The sequence below is a fragment of the Tenebrio molitor genome, chromosome 9, assembly GCF_963966145.1.
Source record: "Tenebrio molitor chromosome 9, icTenMoli1.1, whole genome shotgun sequence".
Taxonomy (NCBI): Eukaryota; Metazoa; Arthropoda; class Insecta; order Coleoptera; family Tenebrionidae; genus Tenebrio; species Tenebrio molitor.
Genome location: NC_091054.1, coordinates 626892 through 644327, shown reverse-complemented (window position 1 = coordinate 644327; position 17436 = coordinate 626892). Strand labels below are relative to the sequence as shown.

Here is a 17436-nt window from a genome sequence, read left to right as displayed (position 1 = left end):
GCATGCGTCATATTTGTCGACCTAAACTGTATAATTACCCAACTTTTCATCACGGATTCTTTTTATAATCATTTAATCAATATGTAAAAAATACAGCGTGATCAGCAATGACTGAGTCTGTTGGCAATGAAACAATTGAAAAAGGCTGGTGTTTTTTATCTCGTAACTGGCACTGTGGCACTGACTGGATTTTTTAACTCGAGATGACATTAAAAACATTTTTGGTTATGTCGGCTACGTTTATGCTTTGCTATTGCAAAAATGAACCTTTGACAGTAAATGTCAATTTTGTCTAATTTCATTATTACAAACAGATTAAGTCATTGTTGATCACACCGTATTATTTCCTGTTTTGTTCAAAATGGAATGTAAGGAATGAGTTATTATGACAGAATCATAGAAACAGTAGATTTGGCAACAATGTCTTGATGTCACAGATGACGATGAGTCAGACCTGAGACGTAGAGGTTATGTTTTGTGACTTTGGAAATTTGTTTTGAACACAGATGTTGTCATTTTAATAAAAACGCAAAACCTTCACGAAACATGCACTACTGTATCACCCCGTCACCAGTACCAAAGTGTCAAAAACCTCTGCTCTCCTGAAAAAATGGAAAACATATTTGAAGAGTTGGGTGTACCAAAAAAGTACCTGAAAGCAACAAACAAAGAGGGCCACTTTGTCGCCCTGGTGCACAGATTATGGCTGAAGTGAGTAGGACGTGTCAAGTGAAAAAAAAATCTAATTGCGTTTTTAGATCTCTGGCGAAATATTCAAAGTTGGTGGAGTTCATAGAGCGGGGCCGCTTCGACTCGTGGCCGGTGAGCGAAGAGGAGCTCGGCGCGTCATGGACTAAAGTGTTTATCTGTGTTTTTAAAAAACGCGACGTTAATGTTATTCCTTTGCCTCGCATTCGAACTTTAACCAAGGATGACCCCCCTTTGCTCTTCTGCCAATTAATGCAATACATTCACCAAACTAACTACAAGAATTTATGGAAGGAAGCGTATAAAAAATACAACAGCAAGGTGGAAACAAATAAAGAGACCCAAATTTCCCTTGTAGATTATAATGATGTTTTAAGAGAGATAATAATTAGAATCTACGGCTGTCCAATTGTCAATATCTGCGACTCGCGTGCGAGTCCGGAATCGTCTAAGAGTTTCGACGTCCATTTAAATATTTTACCCGCTGTTTGTGCCGTAGAAACCCTCAACGCGATTTTCATCCTTCATACGCCCTACCTTAGCCACAATTTAAAAGACTGCGTCACTTTCAGCCCCGCCATTCTCAGCAAATGTTACGCCAAACCCCTGTTTATCATTTACCAGTTGTTGCAACTCTTAAAGTCCATGCACGACCGCAGTCTCACTCTGGGCGACATCTCCCTCAGTGACATCTACCTGACCGAAGACATGTGGATCTACGTAATTCCGAGCATCAGTTCGAACATCTACGTCCAAGAATCCTTGAAAAACGACCCCAAAAGACCCGCCAACGTTCCAGACTGCCGGAAAAACGGGCACAAATTCGACATGAACCAGAAATGCGAAAGCTGCGGAATCAGAACTTACGACAAAGTCCAAATCACCAACGAGAACCTACAGGACTTGTGTCAGCTGTGGGTGGAGGGTCAGATTTCGAATTTCACGTACATCGCGGCGCTGAATAAGCTGTCGGGGCGCAAACTGGGCGATCCAAATTGCCACCACGTGTTCCCGTGGGTGACCGACTTTGTCACTCGCTGCGGCAAGAACTGGCGCGACCTCAAAAAATCCAAGTATCGACTCAACAAGGGGGACAGACAGCTGGACCTGACGTACGAGAATCCGCAAAGTCAGGTCCCCCATCACGTGTCTGACGTGTTGTCGTCTATTACTTATTATGTTTATATGGCGAGGCGGACTCCTAAGTCGGTACTGTGTAAGAATGTGCGAACAGTTTGGGTGCCGGCGGAGTATCCAAGCTCTGTACAAAGACTGCAGGAGTGGACTCCCGACGAGTGCATTCCAGAATTTTTCACCGACGCCACTGTTTTTAGAAGTATTCACGACGACTTGGACGATTTGGAGGTGCCCACTTGGTGTTCAGGACCGGAGGATTTCATTGAGAAACACAGAGAGGCTCTGGAGAGTGTTCACGTTTCCGAACGGTTGCATCATTGGATTGATCTCACTTTCGGCTACAAGTGAGTTGCCTTTTTTTTTCATTCAAGATTACCAGAAGAACGTTTTAGCATCATTTAAATTACATAACATTGAACTAAAGTTAATGATTTATTAGGTTGGCGGGGAACGCCGCCGTGAAATCAAAAAACGTCTGCCTCCACTTAGTCGACGACCACGTCAAGCTGATGAAATCCGGAATCGTCCAGCTCTTCACCCACCCCCACCCCCCGAGAGCCGCCGCTTCCCTCTTCTGGAACAAAACTCCCCCAAAAATCTACATAAGCAAGTCGGGCAAGCAGAACCGATCCCGCGACCGGAGCAACTCCCCCGGCCTGTCTTTAGACCCGAAAACCGACGACGAAGACGCGGACGACGTCCCGAACTCATCCGGCCGCTCCTCTCTCGGCCTGTCGCGCTTCCTGTCCCGAAGTCGCTCCTCACTCAACGAAGAACAGTACCAGAAGCCGTCGAAGAACGCGGCCAACCAAAGGAGCTCGAGTCTGGGCCCCAAAAACCCGTCCTTCACGTCCCACATAAGCGCCAAACCCAAAGCGGGACTGGTGGTGCCGAGTTCGTCGATGAGCGCCGGGATCATCTACCTGCCCAAAGAGTACAAACCCGAACAGAATTTGGACAATCTGGAAAAGAAACACTCATTTTTCTCCAAGACGTTTCACGTGGAAGAGAAGCGAGTCAAGTGCTTGGAGGAGAAGAGTACAGTCGAGGAGGGTGAAGACTGCGTCGTTCAGAACGCCTTCACCAATCTCATTTTCAGCGAGAACTTTGAGGAGAAGGTTCGCGGAAACAGGACGATCAAATCGCACACTTTTCCGTTAGACAATCAAAACGCGTTCATGTACGGCTATCGGAACAGAAACAATCAAAAGAATGATAATCAAATCGTCTGCAACTATTCTGACATCATCTCGGCGCGACGAATCCGGGAGTTGCAGATTTTGGGGTGTCTGATCGTCGAGATCTTCATGTCGAAACAGTTGAGAGCTCTGGGGGCCAACGATTCGACTTTGTCTTTCAACGAACGACTCAAAGCTTGCCTCACCGTCGTCAAGAGTTGCAAGTACGACATACCACCTTGCATATGCAAGATCGTTCGATTGTTGTTGCAACCCGATACCGTCAACTTCAAGGATTTCAAGTATCCGTCCGTCACTCACATAGGGTTGCCGCCCCCGAGCGCCCACCTGCTCCTCGAGCCTCTCCTCCACTGCATCATTCCGTTTCCTAAGCTCTTCCCCGGTCTGTACTCGCTGATTTCGACGCTGAAAGACTTCAAAAATGTGTCGACCGATCTGGAGATTTTGTACCATTTCGACTGCAACGGCGAAATGTGCGCCGAGTACGAGAATCTGGAAAGAACCAAGATTCTTTTTGCTCAGAACATCGGGGAGTGCAAGGTGAAAGCGTGCGTCAGGAACTTGGAGAGCTTGTTGGAGGGGTTGCACACGACGACCGACATGGAGATCGTCAACATTCTCCTGCCGCACGTCAGAGATTTGATCGAAGATGCGCCCACTTCGGTACTAGCGGCGTGGTACTTGTTCGACCCCATTGCGCGAATTTTGGGGCCGCAGAAGACTTGCGAGACTCTGCTAGAGTCGATTTTGAAGCTGTACGAAAACGAACCGAACGAGAGTACTCTACCGTACTACGGCAAAATAGCTAAGTTGTACCATCACAGTTTCCTTCTTCGGCTGATAGTGAGACTGGGGTTGAAGTGCTTCTTAGATAATTTTGTTGCGCCACTGGTCGAAGCCGTCGGTCGCTACAAAGACTACGAGAAGGTCGACTTCATCTTGCACACTCACTCGGAGAAGTTGATCAGAAAGACGTCGCACCTGAAGACGATGGACGCCGAACACACCGACGCCTCCGCCAGCGACGACTCCAGTGTGTCTTCGGAGAAGCGTCCGACTCCCAAGCAGGAACTGCAACTGTCCGAACCGGAAGTTTTCGATTTCGACGAAGAGAAACAGAGCGAGGACCAGCTCAAGAGTCTGATGGAGCACTTGGAGCTGAACGTGGCGTCGGACTTGCCGTTTAATCACTCCACAGCCGAGGAGGCTCTTGACGCCACCATCACCGAGAACTTGGACCAGCTGCGCAGTCTCGAGGAGCTCAACATGAACCTGAGCGAGGACGACGTCGACCCCAAAGTGACATCTCCGACGATTCCTATCCCGAGTGGCAAACACGAATTCAACAATATCAGCTGCGAGGTCGGTAGCAAAAAGAGCGACTCGACTCAATTTGAACTGGTCTTGGATTCGCCCGGCTCCGCTAATCTCGAACAGAAGAAGGTCGGCGCCGCCAGGAACAAAAAGCACGACGCGAAGATCTCCGACATGAGTTCGGACAGTTTGATTTGGTTGTCGCACAGGCTGGGGCCGGTGTTGACCGCCAGATACCTGTCGAGAAATTTGCTGAAGATGTTGACGCTTTGTTACGTCGGTAGAGATAATTTGGCGATCGTGGCGAAAGACGAGACTGTCAAAGAGGTCGAATCGATTTCGGTGGTCGCGAGTTACGTGCTTGGGGACCAGAACGCCTCCAAGGTTCTCGAGTGCTTGACAAGTATTGCAGGTAGGTTGCCAGGACTGCTTGGTTTGGAGCTGAACTGGGTGTTTCAGGGTTGTATGGAGAGCAGTTGATTCTCTTCCAATATATACCCCACATGAGCGAGTTAATAGCGCTGTGTAAAAGGAGACTGACCCCGAATCTCGAGGGCGGCTTGATTTCTTGTTTGGCGCTGCTGCAACACGTCATTCCGTATCTGTCGGACTCGACGCTGATGGACCAGTTGCAGGTTGGTACACTTCGCAATTTGTTTACGTCAAAAAGACAATCTAAACATAAGTTAATACAAGTGTTCCCGAAGGCAGTTGTTACTTTTAATGATAAAAAAATTACTCACCTATCAATACCTGGGGTCTGTCGACAATTGCCAGATAACAAAAACGTCAAATGAAATCGTGCAAACATGAAATAACAAGTATTTTTTGTACAAAGCGCCTACTTAAAACACGTAAATATAATTGTAATTTCGAAACAAAAATTGGTGGTTTGACACTGCAGCGGTCAAATTTAAATCAATGCTGTCAATCACACAAAACAGAAAGTACTAGAAGATAATTCTGCCAAGTTTAGTGGACAGATAGTGGTGAACTCTACTTTACGTTTTAGTCTTTTTTAGACCTATATTCAGTTTTAAATGCAACACATGGGTCAAAAAACATAACACATTTTGCTTGATAAGTAATTATCGTATCACGCCGCCTGTTCAAAAGTGTAGTTTAGGTGATTCCCGCAGAGCGCTAGTGTACGGGCGTTTTTTGGGGATATTATTCATCTTAAGTTTTTGTCACCGAGAATTTTTCTTGTTCAATGACATTTTGAATATGAATTTTAAAAACTCCTTATTTTTTGCTGTTTTGAAATTAAATTCGTGAATATTTTCCTTATTGTTCGTTGTTTTTGTGTTTAGTGTTGTTATTGTTTTTTGTTATTTGCGTATTAAGTGTGAAGCGCCCGTTTTGTGACGCCTTCATCGGCGAAAATTAGCTCTTTCTCGGAAGCATTTTCATAAGGCATTTTTAATAAAATGAACAGGCCTGTTAGAATACAGCAGGTCGTGTCCCGTATAATCATGAAAATTCGGTGGACTAGTTGGCCATGAAAAACAAAAGTCGAGAATAAAATGAAGTGACATCTGTCATTGATATTTGTATTTTTAAAAGTTTTTCCAATTAATGTCATGAATTGCAAATAAAGCTGAATTGTTACAAAGTAAGTCGCATTATCATTACAATTATCGTATTTTAGGACGTCATTCTAAAAAATATACTCCATCCAATCGTGAGGCTGCTAGCATCAACGAAGTACGCCTTTCCTAGCGGCTCCACCGCGCGAAACGTCTTGGCCCGCAAATACCTCGACACCTTATACGTCCTCTCCATCCGGATGGGTTCCGACATGACGCGCACCCACTTGGCCGTCCCGGCCCTCCAGAGATTTTTCTTGATTTTCGACAAAATTTACGTCAGCGGGGAGCCAAACTACGAAGACAATCCCGTTGCGGAGCCCCAAGCCGACAAACCCCCCGAAGAATCTCACTACGTGGAATTGTGCAGAGACGGTTCCGTCAACGAGTGGGCCGTCGGCGGCAGACCCATCCAAATAACTCACTTGAAGAATCCAGATCCGGACTCGCCATCCGCACACGTGGACGACACTTCCCACCACACTCTGGAAGAATTGCGAGCAGTCTTCACCTCAGAACTGGCCTACACCGCGTACCTACCGTTCCTCAAGCACGTGGGAGCCACTTCGTTGGAGATATCTCTGAAGAACCACGCCCTAATAAAGGAGTTGTGCCAGGAGTACGAACAAGAAGTGAAAATGAGTTATCCAAATCAGAAATTGCCGGATTCGGGGCGGAGCAGCAACGCCATAACCGCGTCGAGCAGCATAGGCAGCAACATCGCCCTCATCGGAAACCGAATCGACGTCCAGACCGCCGACCTGGAGAGCGTCAACACCGACTTGCTCAGTCTGGTCAGCAACAGATTGGAAAATAACAGCAGACACTTGCGCGGCAACTGGTTGGCCTACTGGGAGCACGAAATCGGACGCTCCGACAAAGACACCATGTTCAATTTCAAACAGATCAAGCTGCAGACTTTCGCCGGTCACACTCACAGCGTCAAGTGTCTCTACGTGTTGGACAACGAGAACAGTTTCATCTCGGGCAGTAGAGACAAGACGGTGAAGTTGTGGTCGTTGCGGAGTCAAGGCGACGGCTCTAACGTGTCGGGGTGTCAGTGGACGTACACCGCACACAAGAAGTCGGTCTTGTCGATCACCTTCGTCGAGAGCATGAGATTGGTGGCGTCGTGCGACAGCGTCGTGCACATCTGGGATCCGTTCATGGGGGTGAACGTGGGGTATCTGGAGTCGCCGCGGTATCCTCCTGTCAACGTTCTCAAGAGTTTACCGGCGCCATCTAGTCAGGTTTTTGCGGCGACTACGGATGGGACGGTCAAGGTTATCGATACAAGGACGTGCTGCTACATACACGAGTTGAAGGTAAAGGTTATCTTTTAAAAAATGAAACGGTACAACTAGTTATGAAAGTCATACTTTTGTACATGAATAAAATGATGAAAAAAAGTACCACTTTCATTACGATTTTTTCTTGAAAAAAGTGCTACTTTCATTACGATGCAAAAAACATAACTTTCTCGGTCGGTGGTAGCGACATACGTGCACGCTTTTGCATTCGATTCTTCATAATGAAATCTACATAGTACAGTTTTATAAATTGGATCTAGCAAACATATGAGTTAGTTTTGTTGAACACATATCCTGGCGCCTCCACCATTTTTGTATTTCATGACTGCGGAATTCAAATATAAGTTTGATTTTCCCAGGTGAATCTGAACCCGACGGGTTTGATCCGCTGCTTGGCGGTATCCCCATCGGGCTTGTGGGTCGCCACGGGTCAATCCTCCGGCTGCATCACCGTCCTGGACAGCCGCACCGGCCTGGTCATCTCGACCTGGAAAGCCCACGAGAGCGAAGTCCTGCAGCTCGTGGCGGCCGACAATTCCACCCTCATCTCGTCCAGTCTCGATCAAACGATCGGCGTCTGGAACGTCCACGACGGCAAATTCAAATTCCACCTCAGGTTGGTACATCTGTCACGTTTTCACCGCTGTCATCGCCACTGATAGGTTGTCTTTTGTCAGAGGGGCCACCGAGCCCGTTCACTGCCTAAACGTCTACAATAACGAACTGATCTCCGGTACGACGGCCAATCGGATCGGCGTGCACACCTCCATCGACCTGGAGGCGTCGTTCTCGAGCACCAAGCTGAGATCGGACGCCTTCAAGGGGCTGCTGACGTCCATGGCGTTGCTGCCTTTGAACAGATTGTTGCTGTTGGGCGCCGACACGGGCGCCATTAATTTGCTGTGTTGAGTTGAGTGCCGTTAGTCTTGCCTGCGTGAGACCGTAGAGGTAGGTTTCATCGAAATTGACAGCTCTCTTAGGATTTTGCTTTTCTATTGTGATAATTTGAAATGGGCTGCAAAGCGCGGGGTACAAATCGAGCGACTTTACCAAATGTAATAAAGATTTCATCCGTCAAACACAAAATGGAAAATAAAAAATGTCCGATTTTGATTGAATTATGATGCATCAAAACTTTCAGAAAATTGTTTTCAAAAAAAACCTCCGCGTGTTGGAACAGTTACAGTTTCAGTTCACAAATAAGACAGATATGTCATTGACAAAAGCGGTTGACATTACCGACTTATGTCATTTCTCATTTGTCAAATTCATTATCTAAGTTCCAAACCCGAATTGATCAGGTTTCAGGTATGATTAAAGCAATAAGTAAAGCTCAACATGTTAAATCAAATACTGATTCTTTGAGAAATAAATAAACTTTTTTTGTATTTGATAATGCTCAATTGTTGCCAGCTCGTCAGTGTGGTAATACCAATTTAACAGTATTTCCCATGACAAGTATCATAACGTGGTAAAAAAAAGTTCAACGGAATTGTTCAATTGACTAATCCATAATATCGTTTAAATAAATTGTGATAACAATTGTAGCAGCTGTGATAGAAACTGACATTATATTTTGAAACCTCTGAAGGTACCAACTTCACAGATATATTTCGTATCAAGTGTAGTGTTTAATGTGCCAAATAGATTGCAAATAATACTGACACAATAAATTGTTAATGCAAGCGGAAATCAATACCCTTTCAATGAAATAAGCAAGTAAGATACAAGGATCTGTCAAAAATCATGTTACGTCAACTGTCAGTTGTGACATTACCACAGAAGTCATAGGCGGTGCATTCAGGATTGTTATTATCTATGATGTTTACTTTTTTTCAATTAATATTACAGTGGGATTATTATTATCAGATGTCTGCACTATTTCACGTGATTGACTCCTTAAATTGTTTTGGTTGGAGTCTCTACACCACGTGACCGTTTATTGACATTTCTGAAACTTTGATGTATCATTGGTAAAAGTTGCCGAAAACCTCGAATTTCTTTCGATTAAGCACCGGAACAAATCGTGTTCCTCGATGTAATCCTACATTCCAGTGCAATTCCGTCTTTTGTTGACGCATTTTTTGCTTTAAAGCGAAATGTTCGTGTTAATTTTAGCCGATTACATACTTGTGAAGTGATGTAATTTAATTAATTAGTGTAACTAATCAGAAGTTTTTTATTGTGATGTTATCTTAGTTTTTTCTTTTTTGTTATTGGATATACTGGACTTAACCGATAGGTATAACGAGACTATTTTCAGGGATATGTATATTTGTGGTTGAATAACTTGCAGAATTTTATTTTATTTATACGATGTAAATGAACAGCATTGTTGTAAGAATAGTGTAAAAAAAGGGTCGCTCGACACGAATGATTTGGGGATTTTTTCGGATTTTTTTTCCGAGGTACGTGCTGTACAGTCAAGTCGCTAAAGGGACAAGCTTCTGCCAATCGACAGAGGTCAGCACAGTATTCTATTTGTTCTGCATCTCCCATTTAGCAATACTAGCAACCATCTCGTTGTTACCTGAAGGCTAGTGTGTTTAATTTGACGAGTATCGTAAAATCTCCGATGAGACATATTTTTTGTGCATTTTTAGCTTGATATTAAACAAATCAAAAGCGATGTGATTTTGTTATCGAAACATACCGTCAACGACCGTAGCGACCTCTGCATTCTCAAACGTCATTTGACTACAATACAGTTACTAGTCAATTCCCTTTTTATATTGTTAAGCCACATGGTTCGATGTCGTTATTATCAGTTTTAGCCAGTCGAAATATATTTTAGATACTTGTACCACCCACATTATTTAACTGTTATTTATACATTATTTTCTTTAGTATTATACAATTCCAAAGACATACAATGAGTGATGTAATTCATTAAGTTATTTACTGTGCAAATAAAATTTATAAAAACACACCAGACAAGTTTTTTGCCACATATTCGTGTTCAGTATTCCCGTCCACCCAAAGCAAAAATCCACGTCGAAAATAAAATTTATTACACAACCTGATGACACGCCATCTAACAACTAAATATTAAAATATCACTAACAGTAACTACAAAATAAATAAAATAAATAAAGTTAGGCACGACAGATTTGTGTTGTGAGAATCGGCGAGTTTAAGCTGCCGGGGGCGGCTTCAGCATCGATCTGGTGGCCGACGCCAGTTTCCTAGAAACCAGCGAGGCAATGTGAGGGCTTCGCCTCCACATGAACTCTTTGCTTTTCTCGTGGTTGTCAGCACTGTCCACGCGAACCTGTCGAACTTTTGGTAGAAATGCTTTGTTGGTGGCGTCCGCACCTACCTGTTTGGGCTGCAACACTCGGATCGAGTGCAGAGTGGCCGCCCCTCCGTGCACTATTCTGAGGTTGAGGCGGCCGTGCATCTGAGCGGTGGTGGCGGTGGCGCTTTTCACTTCTCGTTTAGCTCCCCTTCCCATCTACAAATTGTAATAAAAACGATCACAAGGCTCCGCTTCTGTTGTCTATTTTTACCTCTCTTTCGACCCTCAGCGTGAGCGGACCGAGGATAAAATTCGTCTTGACAGTTGTGTGGTCCGCCATCATGTTGACACTGACGTCGCCGTCTCTCTTGATCGAGCTGAGTCCAAAGAGCGTGGCCTTCGCCTTCGCAGTTTTCTTCTCATTGGCCTTATTCTTGTTGTTCTTGTTCTTGTTGTTGTTGTTCTTATTGTTGTTATTCTTCTTCTTCTTGTTCTTGGTATTCGTCGCTCTGTTTTCAACTCTACTGTTCTGCCTGACCGTCGGTTTGCTCTCGCTGTTTTTCGAAATCAAGACAAACGTTGGTTCGCGACTCTCGCTCTCCGTCGATCTGGCAATGGCGATTTCCGCCATCTTGTTCGTCATTCCTGTCGTTCTCTTGGTGTTGTTTTTGCGCTTCTTGGGGTTGCTCTTGCGCTTTTTGGTGGTGTTCTTGGTCTTTTTCGACTCGTTGGATGGAAGTTTTACTCGAACGGGGTCGTAGGATTTCCCCAGCATGCGGTTGATGCGAGTGATGATGTTGTCGACGAATCTGTTGTATTTTGATATGTATATGGCGGGCATTTTGGGCATTTGCATAGCACCTGTGCGGAAAAGGGTTGTAGGTTGGTTTGCTTCTGGTTCTTTCCGGAAGTGGTGCCAACATCGGCCAAAATTCCTGCCGGAGGTGGCACCGCTTGCGCGTAAAAACCTGGAACCACCCCCGCGCGAGATGGTACTCCTATAGTGTGCTGTACAATTGTTTTCAACGGTGCCAACTGACAGTTGTTACGGTGTTGTTCACGTCAAGACAGTTGTCAGATGTGACAGTTGCACACTTTGATTCGACCGTCTGTGATTCAAAATGTCTCGTATTTTTTGAGTTGTTTTAATTTTGAATTCAAATTCGTGGAAGAGATCGTGTTCCGGTGAAAAGAAATCCGGCAACACCATTTATAACGGAACACCTGACGAGATTGTCTGGAGGTCACTGGCCATGTCGGGTCAGGGCCGGACTTTCTATCCAAGGCTCCGCGATCTAATCATCGAAACGAATCGATTGCCATATCGGCTGACGACAATGATGACAATCATGCCGGATCGGTGCGGAAGCGTGATCGTACCCGAGCAAACAATCGGCGAAAGCTCCCGCTTGACCTCGGAAGGATGCGCCGAAGAAGGTCACCGGGTGACCCAGATCCGCGCCTTCCGTGGCCTACTGCGGCCGTTTCACGACATTCCTCGCATAGCTCGTCTGCGGAGGGCGGGGTGGTTCCGGTTTCGCGTGAAAACACATTAGAACACAGTGTGATGTTCTGTTGTTATTTGGTTACGATCAAGTAAACTACGATCTACTGGATGTTCTACCATGCTTTCATGGACTACTCGATCTAATTCAACTAAGCTAGTTCTACCCCACTACAGGTTTAGTCGATGGCTTAAGTCATGTCGGGGAGTCGTGTCATTGGTCAAACGGTATCGTCATGCGGCTACTTACCCATTTTCGCATTTTCTACTACGATTAGACAATCAGACTGTGACAGTGTTAGATATTAGAACATGCGATTAGTACAACGACTGACGGTGCATTAGCTAGATAGATGTCACAAAATGTTTGTTAATAACATTTTGGATTTTTTGGCAATAAAAAATAAAACACAAGAATTTGTATTGTACTGGTTTAATGTTTGTACAAGTCGATACAGATTTGGGTCACGTGACTGTGACATATACCTAGTATAATGCAAAAGCATTGTCTTCAAATAAATAAATAAATAATTTAAATAATCATTAGAGAATACAACTGGCACGCAACTAAAATGTTTTGGAAGGATAGCAGAAACGGAAATAATCTACGTAACTACCAGTGGTGCGAATATTTTGTACAGAATGAACGATACAAGTCTTTGCCTCCAACAGCACTACTCTATCTCACTTTGTTAGCTGTTTTGTGTTGTTTTCTGGATTTTTTTGTTTTCTTACTGTGTTTACTGGATTTGGACTCACGTGATCTTTTGGCTTCAATGACATCTGTGAGATCAGTTTCGTCATCGTCATCGTCATCGTCGTCATCGTCATCGTCGTCATCATCATCACCGGTCAGTCCCGCGAGACCGACGTCGTCGTCGTCGTCGTCGTCGTCATCATCATCGTCGTCATCGTCATCGTCGTCGTCGTCGACGGCGTCATTCGCTGGCACCTCTTCGACGACAACGGGCTCGTTGGTTTCGGTGGGATTTTTGTCGATGAATGAGTCACCCTCGACGGACTCGGCGGCCGTACCGTTTGTCTCGTTGTCCACCTCACCGGCGGAGTGTTCCTCCAGGTCCTCCTCGCCGGCGACGGCGTCCACGATGGGTTCGCTGGGGGCGGCTACTACTGGCTGGGGGGGTTGAACTTGGGGCACGTCCTCCTGTATGACGTCGTCGTCATCATCGTCGTCGTCGTCGTCGTCATCGTCGTCGTCGCCTTTAAAACGACAATATTAGCGTGAGAAGATCAAATCGACCGACTCACCTCCTAGGATGTCGTCGAAGAAGCCATCGAAGTAGTCATCGTCGTCGTCGTCATCATCGGCGTCGTCGTCGTCGTCATCATCGTCGTCGCCGCCGATGTCCAGGCCTAAATCGTCATCGTCGTCGTCGTCGTCATCGTCGTCATCATCGGTGGATTGACGACCCGTTTCTTTGAGTTTGGAGGCTTGGGGGGTTGCCGCGGATGTTGCTTCGGAAGTTGCTTCGGAGGTTACTTCGGTGGTTGGAGTATCAGAGGAGGTGACTCCGGTGGTCTCTTCCTCCTTGACTCCTTCTTTCTGGATCTCCTCGAGTGATTTGGCGTCGCGGGCTGTAACCACTATGGGGTTGCAGTAGCACTGGAGGATGGCGAGGCATAACACGGTTCCGAAGAGGTATATCCTCATGGTGCTAAGGAGAGAGTCAAAATTTTAGCTTTTAGAGCACTTTGATGTCTTGAACCCCGAAACAGAAATTTTCGAAATTTTTTTCTGCAAATTTTGAGTATTTTTTTTTTTAAGTTTTTTAAAAACCCAACGGAATTTTCAGTCGCCGTGTGTACAATATTTGTCAAAAGTCAAAGTGTTGAAAATTTTGACTTTATCAGAACTATTTTTATATGTAACTGATTACTTACAAAAATTTTGAAATAATTTTCAAAATAGTCACGTGACAAATATTTTTTTGGCTTGTAAATAATTAATGGGCGGTATAATTAAATCAAAATAAACACATTTTAATATTTTTGCGTAAGTGATTCTTATAACGTTAATATTTTTAGATGGTAATATTTTGGAAAATTTTCATATTTTATCAACACCCTGTAAATATTACACAAATTTGGAATTTTGTGTATTGATCTGAGACTTTAAACCTTAAAACTAGGACTTTTCGAATTGGAAATGATTTTCGAAATTCGAAAAGTGGAATAAAAAAAATTTTGGAAATTTTCCTCATCGGCCAATTTTTGCGCAAACGGTGCCAAAACTGTCGCACAACTGGACACTGAAGAACCGTTTCTGCTTGTCCTTGATAGCACTCATCGAACATCGAAGAACAAACACCTAAATGTGTTAGCAATTGGTCGCGATAACGGTAACTTCTTCTGGTAGTGTGCTTTAATTTTGTGTTTATTTTGTAAAAAATTGAAAAAAATTCGCACGTCTCCGTCACAGGTCGCCGTCACCACTTCCGCACACTGCTTCCGGAACTGGCCATCGAAGACTTACCCCGATAGTAGGTCACACTGGAGCACACTTATTAATCGCACCGTACAACACTGTTACGTGAAGAGCTATGACCTGTGCTGACCGTGAGGCGGATGACAGACTAACAACTTCACCTCTTCGCCGAGTTAGTTCTTATACCCACCGTGACGTCATCCAAGAAACCGTGGAGGACGCCACTTGCTTTCTTGTACGCCGTCATCCGGCATTCCGCCTTTCGGACAACCTGCTCCGACGGAGACGTCACCGTGGGGTGGGCGTGGCGAGGGTTGCTGCCTCATTATCGCAATTATGCCGGATTATCGGCTTTTGTTATTGTGGAACGCCGGTATGCGTGTTACCGTTATCTTGTGGCCAAAAACTTTCTCCGTCACGATTTTGCGGCTTGGACAATGAAGCCGAGACGTTTTTGGATTTGGATTTTGCGTTTTGCGGAAGTGTGAGAATCGGATCGGAAGAGCGAATGAAGGTCGGTTTTTGACCTCGGGGGCGGCCGCCGTCTGGACTCCCCCGAAAATGATCTCCGCATGTTTTACGACGCTTCTCTCGTCGATTTCAAAACAAAAATATTTTTTACCAAAGAAGTGGTCAATTTGACAAAATGTGCAAGTTTCAATTCTCTCCTCTGAACTTGCTTCAATTTCGCAATATTTTCATTCAGTCAGGTGGACTTATTTCTGAAACAATTGTACCACTCGTGGAAATCTCAAAAGAAAAAGTTTAGGAAGGGATGATTTTGAAAAATTGAATTCCGACTTTAAAAAAAGAAAAAAATGTGTCAGCATGGCAGCAAGAGACGAAAAAGAAATGGGTCACCTTCTGGTTGGCTCATGGGTCTCATAAATTGTACTAGAAACTGAAGGCTCAGCCAATTCTTTTGTATTTTAGAAGAGTTGGAAGTGTTGATTTGAAAATTGTTCGGTAGAGGAGCTCTTTGCGGGAAATTTCCGCCGCAGTAATTTGTGTAATAATCCAATTGTTAAGCCGGTGCGAACTGTCGGATCTGCAAGTCACGAAATTGGACATTTCTAGATGCGTTTTAGAACGTCTCCCATGTCTGAATTGTAATAACTAAAACGTGGCCGTTCGTGACTTCTTTGTTCTGTACACAAAAGTTCTTTACAATTTTGCTTTGTCTGTCGTAGTTTTTTTGCAACATGACATACCAGAAATCAGTTTTCGGATGTTGCACGAGCAAATTACAGAAAGGATGATCAGGAGGAAAACGTTCCTTCCGCGGGTGTGATAAGAATTCGGGATAAAAGTTATAGAAAAAAAGAAAGGACCAGGACGTCATGATAAAGAGACAGTTGCAAGACAATCAAGAAGATAAAAACTGCAGCTTCTAGAATAAAAGAAAAAAGCGTGTGGTGATGCGCTATGGTGTGAGAAATACTTATCCGGAATTGTTGTTTTGATATTTTTTTAATTACATATTCAGATCAAAAATAGCCTCTTCCGTTGTCCTTTTCAAACAAATCTGATGAAAAATGGGGGATCCTAAGAAGTTCAGCAAACCCTTTTTTGATTACCAAAACCAAATTTGATAAGACGAAATTAATCCCTTTCCATGTATAGTAAATTCAAAAAACTCCTGGACTGTCAAAATTAAATTTTAAATAAAATGCTTGTTTTGACTGTACTTGAATATAAAAATTTACGCTCGAGTGTACCGACATCAAAATCTAGTTACAAAATATATTTAGGTTATGTTTTCATTTTTAATCATTGAACTATAAATGTTTTGAATTATTCATTGCTTCGAACACTTGAAGTGAAATGCAGCAACTAAATGAATTAGAGCAAATTAATAAAGTTTATAAAAAACACGCGACAAACTGAAAACAGGTAACAAATTAAACAACAATCCAAATCATCCAAAATAAACTAATCTGTTTCATTTATTCAGAAGAAAATTATTTAACACTTGATTAACACTTATCTCTCCAAAATCACAAGAACGAACACCAATTCGTAGTTAACAATACTGGAGCGGCTTTGGCACAAATTTGTAATTTCTTCCCGTTTTTATCAGTTTTTTGTTTGTTCCTCACAATAACTTCTTATGGCCCTCTTCTCTCGCGCCAATAGAACCACCTAGTTCGTTTTAACATTTTAACCTATTTACAAAATACACTTAAATAATTTTGCAATTTATATGACAATGTCAATTTAAACAAATGAATAGTTTGAAAAATTAAAAAATCATGGATAACAACTGGGCAATATGAAAATAACTAGTGATTTAACCAACCTAACAACTGCAATTTTTATTTTGACAGTCCAGATGTTTATTGAATGGACTTTACCTTTTAATATCACTGATTTTGACAACAAATATACTCGTAGTTCGTTCAAAAATCAAAAAACCACCACCTGTTGAATTAGGTTGGCACAGTTAAAAACCCCAGATTACTCACGCCATATTGTTAACACGGTAACAGTACAAATTATGACATTATTCATTCAAATTCAAAACAACACTCAATTTCATTCGAATTTTTTATCGTTATAAACACGTTTCAAATACTAATTTTTATTGTTTGCGCTTAAATATGCCCATTCGCTCGCACTGATAAAGTTGACACTTAACCTCAAAAATTTTCACGAGACAGTACTAATCGAGGAGAATGCGAGCTTGGTGATTTTTTCATTTTTGAATGAACTTTATGTCTAATTAATTTATTTTTTTGTTCGACACTGTCAGAATTTGAGAATTTTCTCCTATGTGAACGGATTTTGATAAATTTGACAACTTGTCAAAACGAAACGTCAAGCTAATTTTAAAGATTTTCAGCGATTTGGAACCTTTGGGGGACTCGTCGAACAAAAAAACGTTGTATTTAACTCGTTCTTGTGTAATTTGGGCTTTTTGTGGCGCTCGTGGTCCTTTAAAACTCTCGTTTCACTCGAGTTTTAAACTGGCCCACTCATGCCAAAAAAAGC

The 17436-nt window shown here is 43.4% G+C and overlaps 2 protein-coding genes across 4 annotated transcripts; one reads left to right on the top strand and one right to left on the bottom strand.

The window, feature by feature from the left end:
- Positions 1 to 400: 400 nt before the first annotated feature.
- Wdr81 (WD repeat domain 81) lies at positions 401 to 10186 on the top strand. Of its 2 annotated transcripts, none has more exons than XM_069059112.1 (7): positions 401 to 711; positions 759 to 2189; positions 2285 to 4770; positions 4818 to 4993; positions 6010 to 7272; positions 7617 to 7873; positions 7920 to 10186. In XM_069059112.1, exons 1-7 carry the CDS (start codon positions 611 to 613, stop codon positions 8164 to 8166), a joined length of 5961 nt encoding a protein of 1986 aa, XP_068915213.1. In that variant the 5' UTR covers positions 401 to 610; the 3' UTR covers positions 8167 to 10186. The 2 variants fall into 2 exon arrangements, with proteins under 2 accessions (XP_068915213.1, XP_068915214.1); XM_069059113.1 differs by having other exon boundaries at positions 402 to 711; positions 7935 to 10186.
- A 65-nt stretch (positions 10187 to 10251) lies between these two features.
- LOC138138964 (putative uncharacterized protein DDB_G0270496) lies at positions 10252 to 14653 on the bottom strand. 2 transcript variants are annotated; one of them, XM_069059115.1, is made up of 6 exons: positions 14494 to 14653; positions 13269 to 13675; positions 12759 to 13220; positions 10767 to 11356; positions 10577 to 10711; positions 10252 to 10528 (listed from the first exon to the last, which is right to left on the bottom strand). In XM_069059115.1, exons 2-6 carry the CDS (start codon positions 13669 to 13671, stop codon positions 10391 to 10393), a joined length of 1728 nt encoding a protein of 575 aa, XP_068915216.1. In that variant the 5' UTR covers positions 13672 to 13675; positions 14494 to 14653; the 3' UTR covers positions 10252 to 10390. The 2 variants fall into 2 exon arrangements, with proteins under 2 accessions (XP_068915216.1, XP_068915217.1); XM_069059116.1 differs by having other exon boundaries at positions 13035 to 13220.
- Positions 14654 to 17436: the final 2783 nt, after the last annotated feature.

Coding starts and splice junctions, on each gene's coding strand:
- Wdr81 (XM_069059112.1), top strand. CDS start 611: ATGGAAAACATATTTGAAGAGTTGGGTGTACCAAAAAAGTACCTGAAA. Junction 4,994..6,009: donor CGCTGATGGACCAGTTGCAG/GTTGGTACACTT, acceptor ATCGTATTTTAG/GACGTCATTCTAAAAAATAT. Junction 7,874..7,919: donor AAATTCAAATTCCACCTCAG/GTTGGTACATCT, acceptor CGCCACTGATAG/GTTGTCTTTTGTCAGAGGGG.
- LOC138138964 (XM_069059115.1), bottom strand. CDS start 13,671: ATGAGGATATACCTCTTCGGAACCGTGTTATGCCTCGCCATCCTCCAG. Junction 13,221..13,268: donor CTTCGACGACATCCTAGGAG/GTGAGTCGGTCG, acceptor GTCGTTTTAAAG/GCGACGACGACGATGACGAC. Junction 10,529..10,576: donor GAGTGTTGCAGCCCAAACAG/GTAGGTGCGGAC, acceptor AAAGTTCGACAG/GTTCGCGTGGACAGTGCTGA.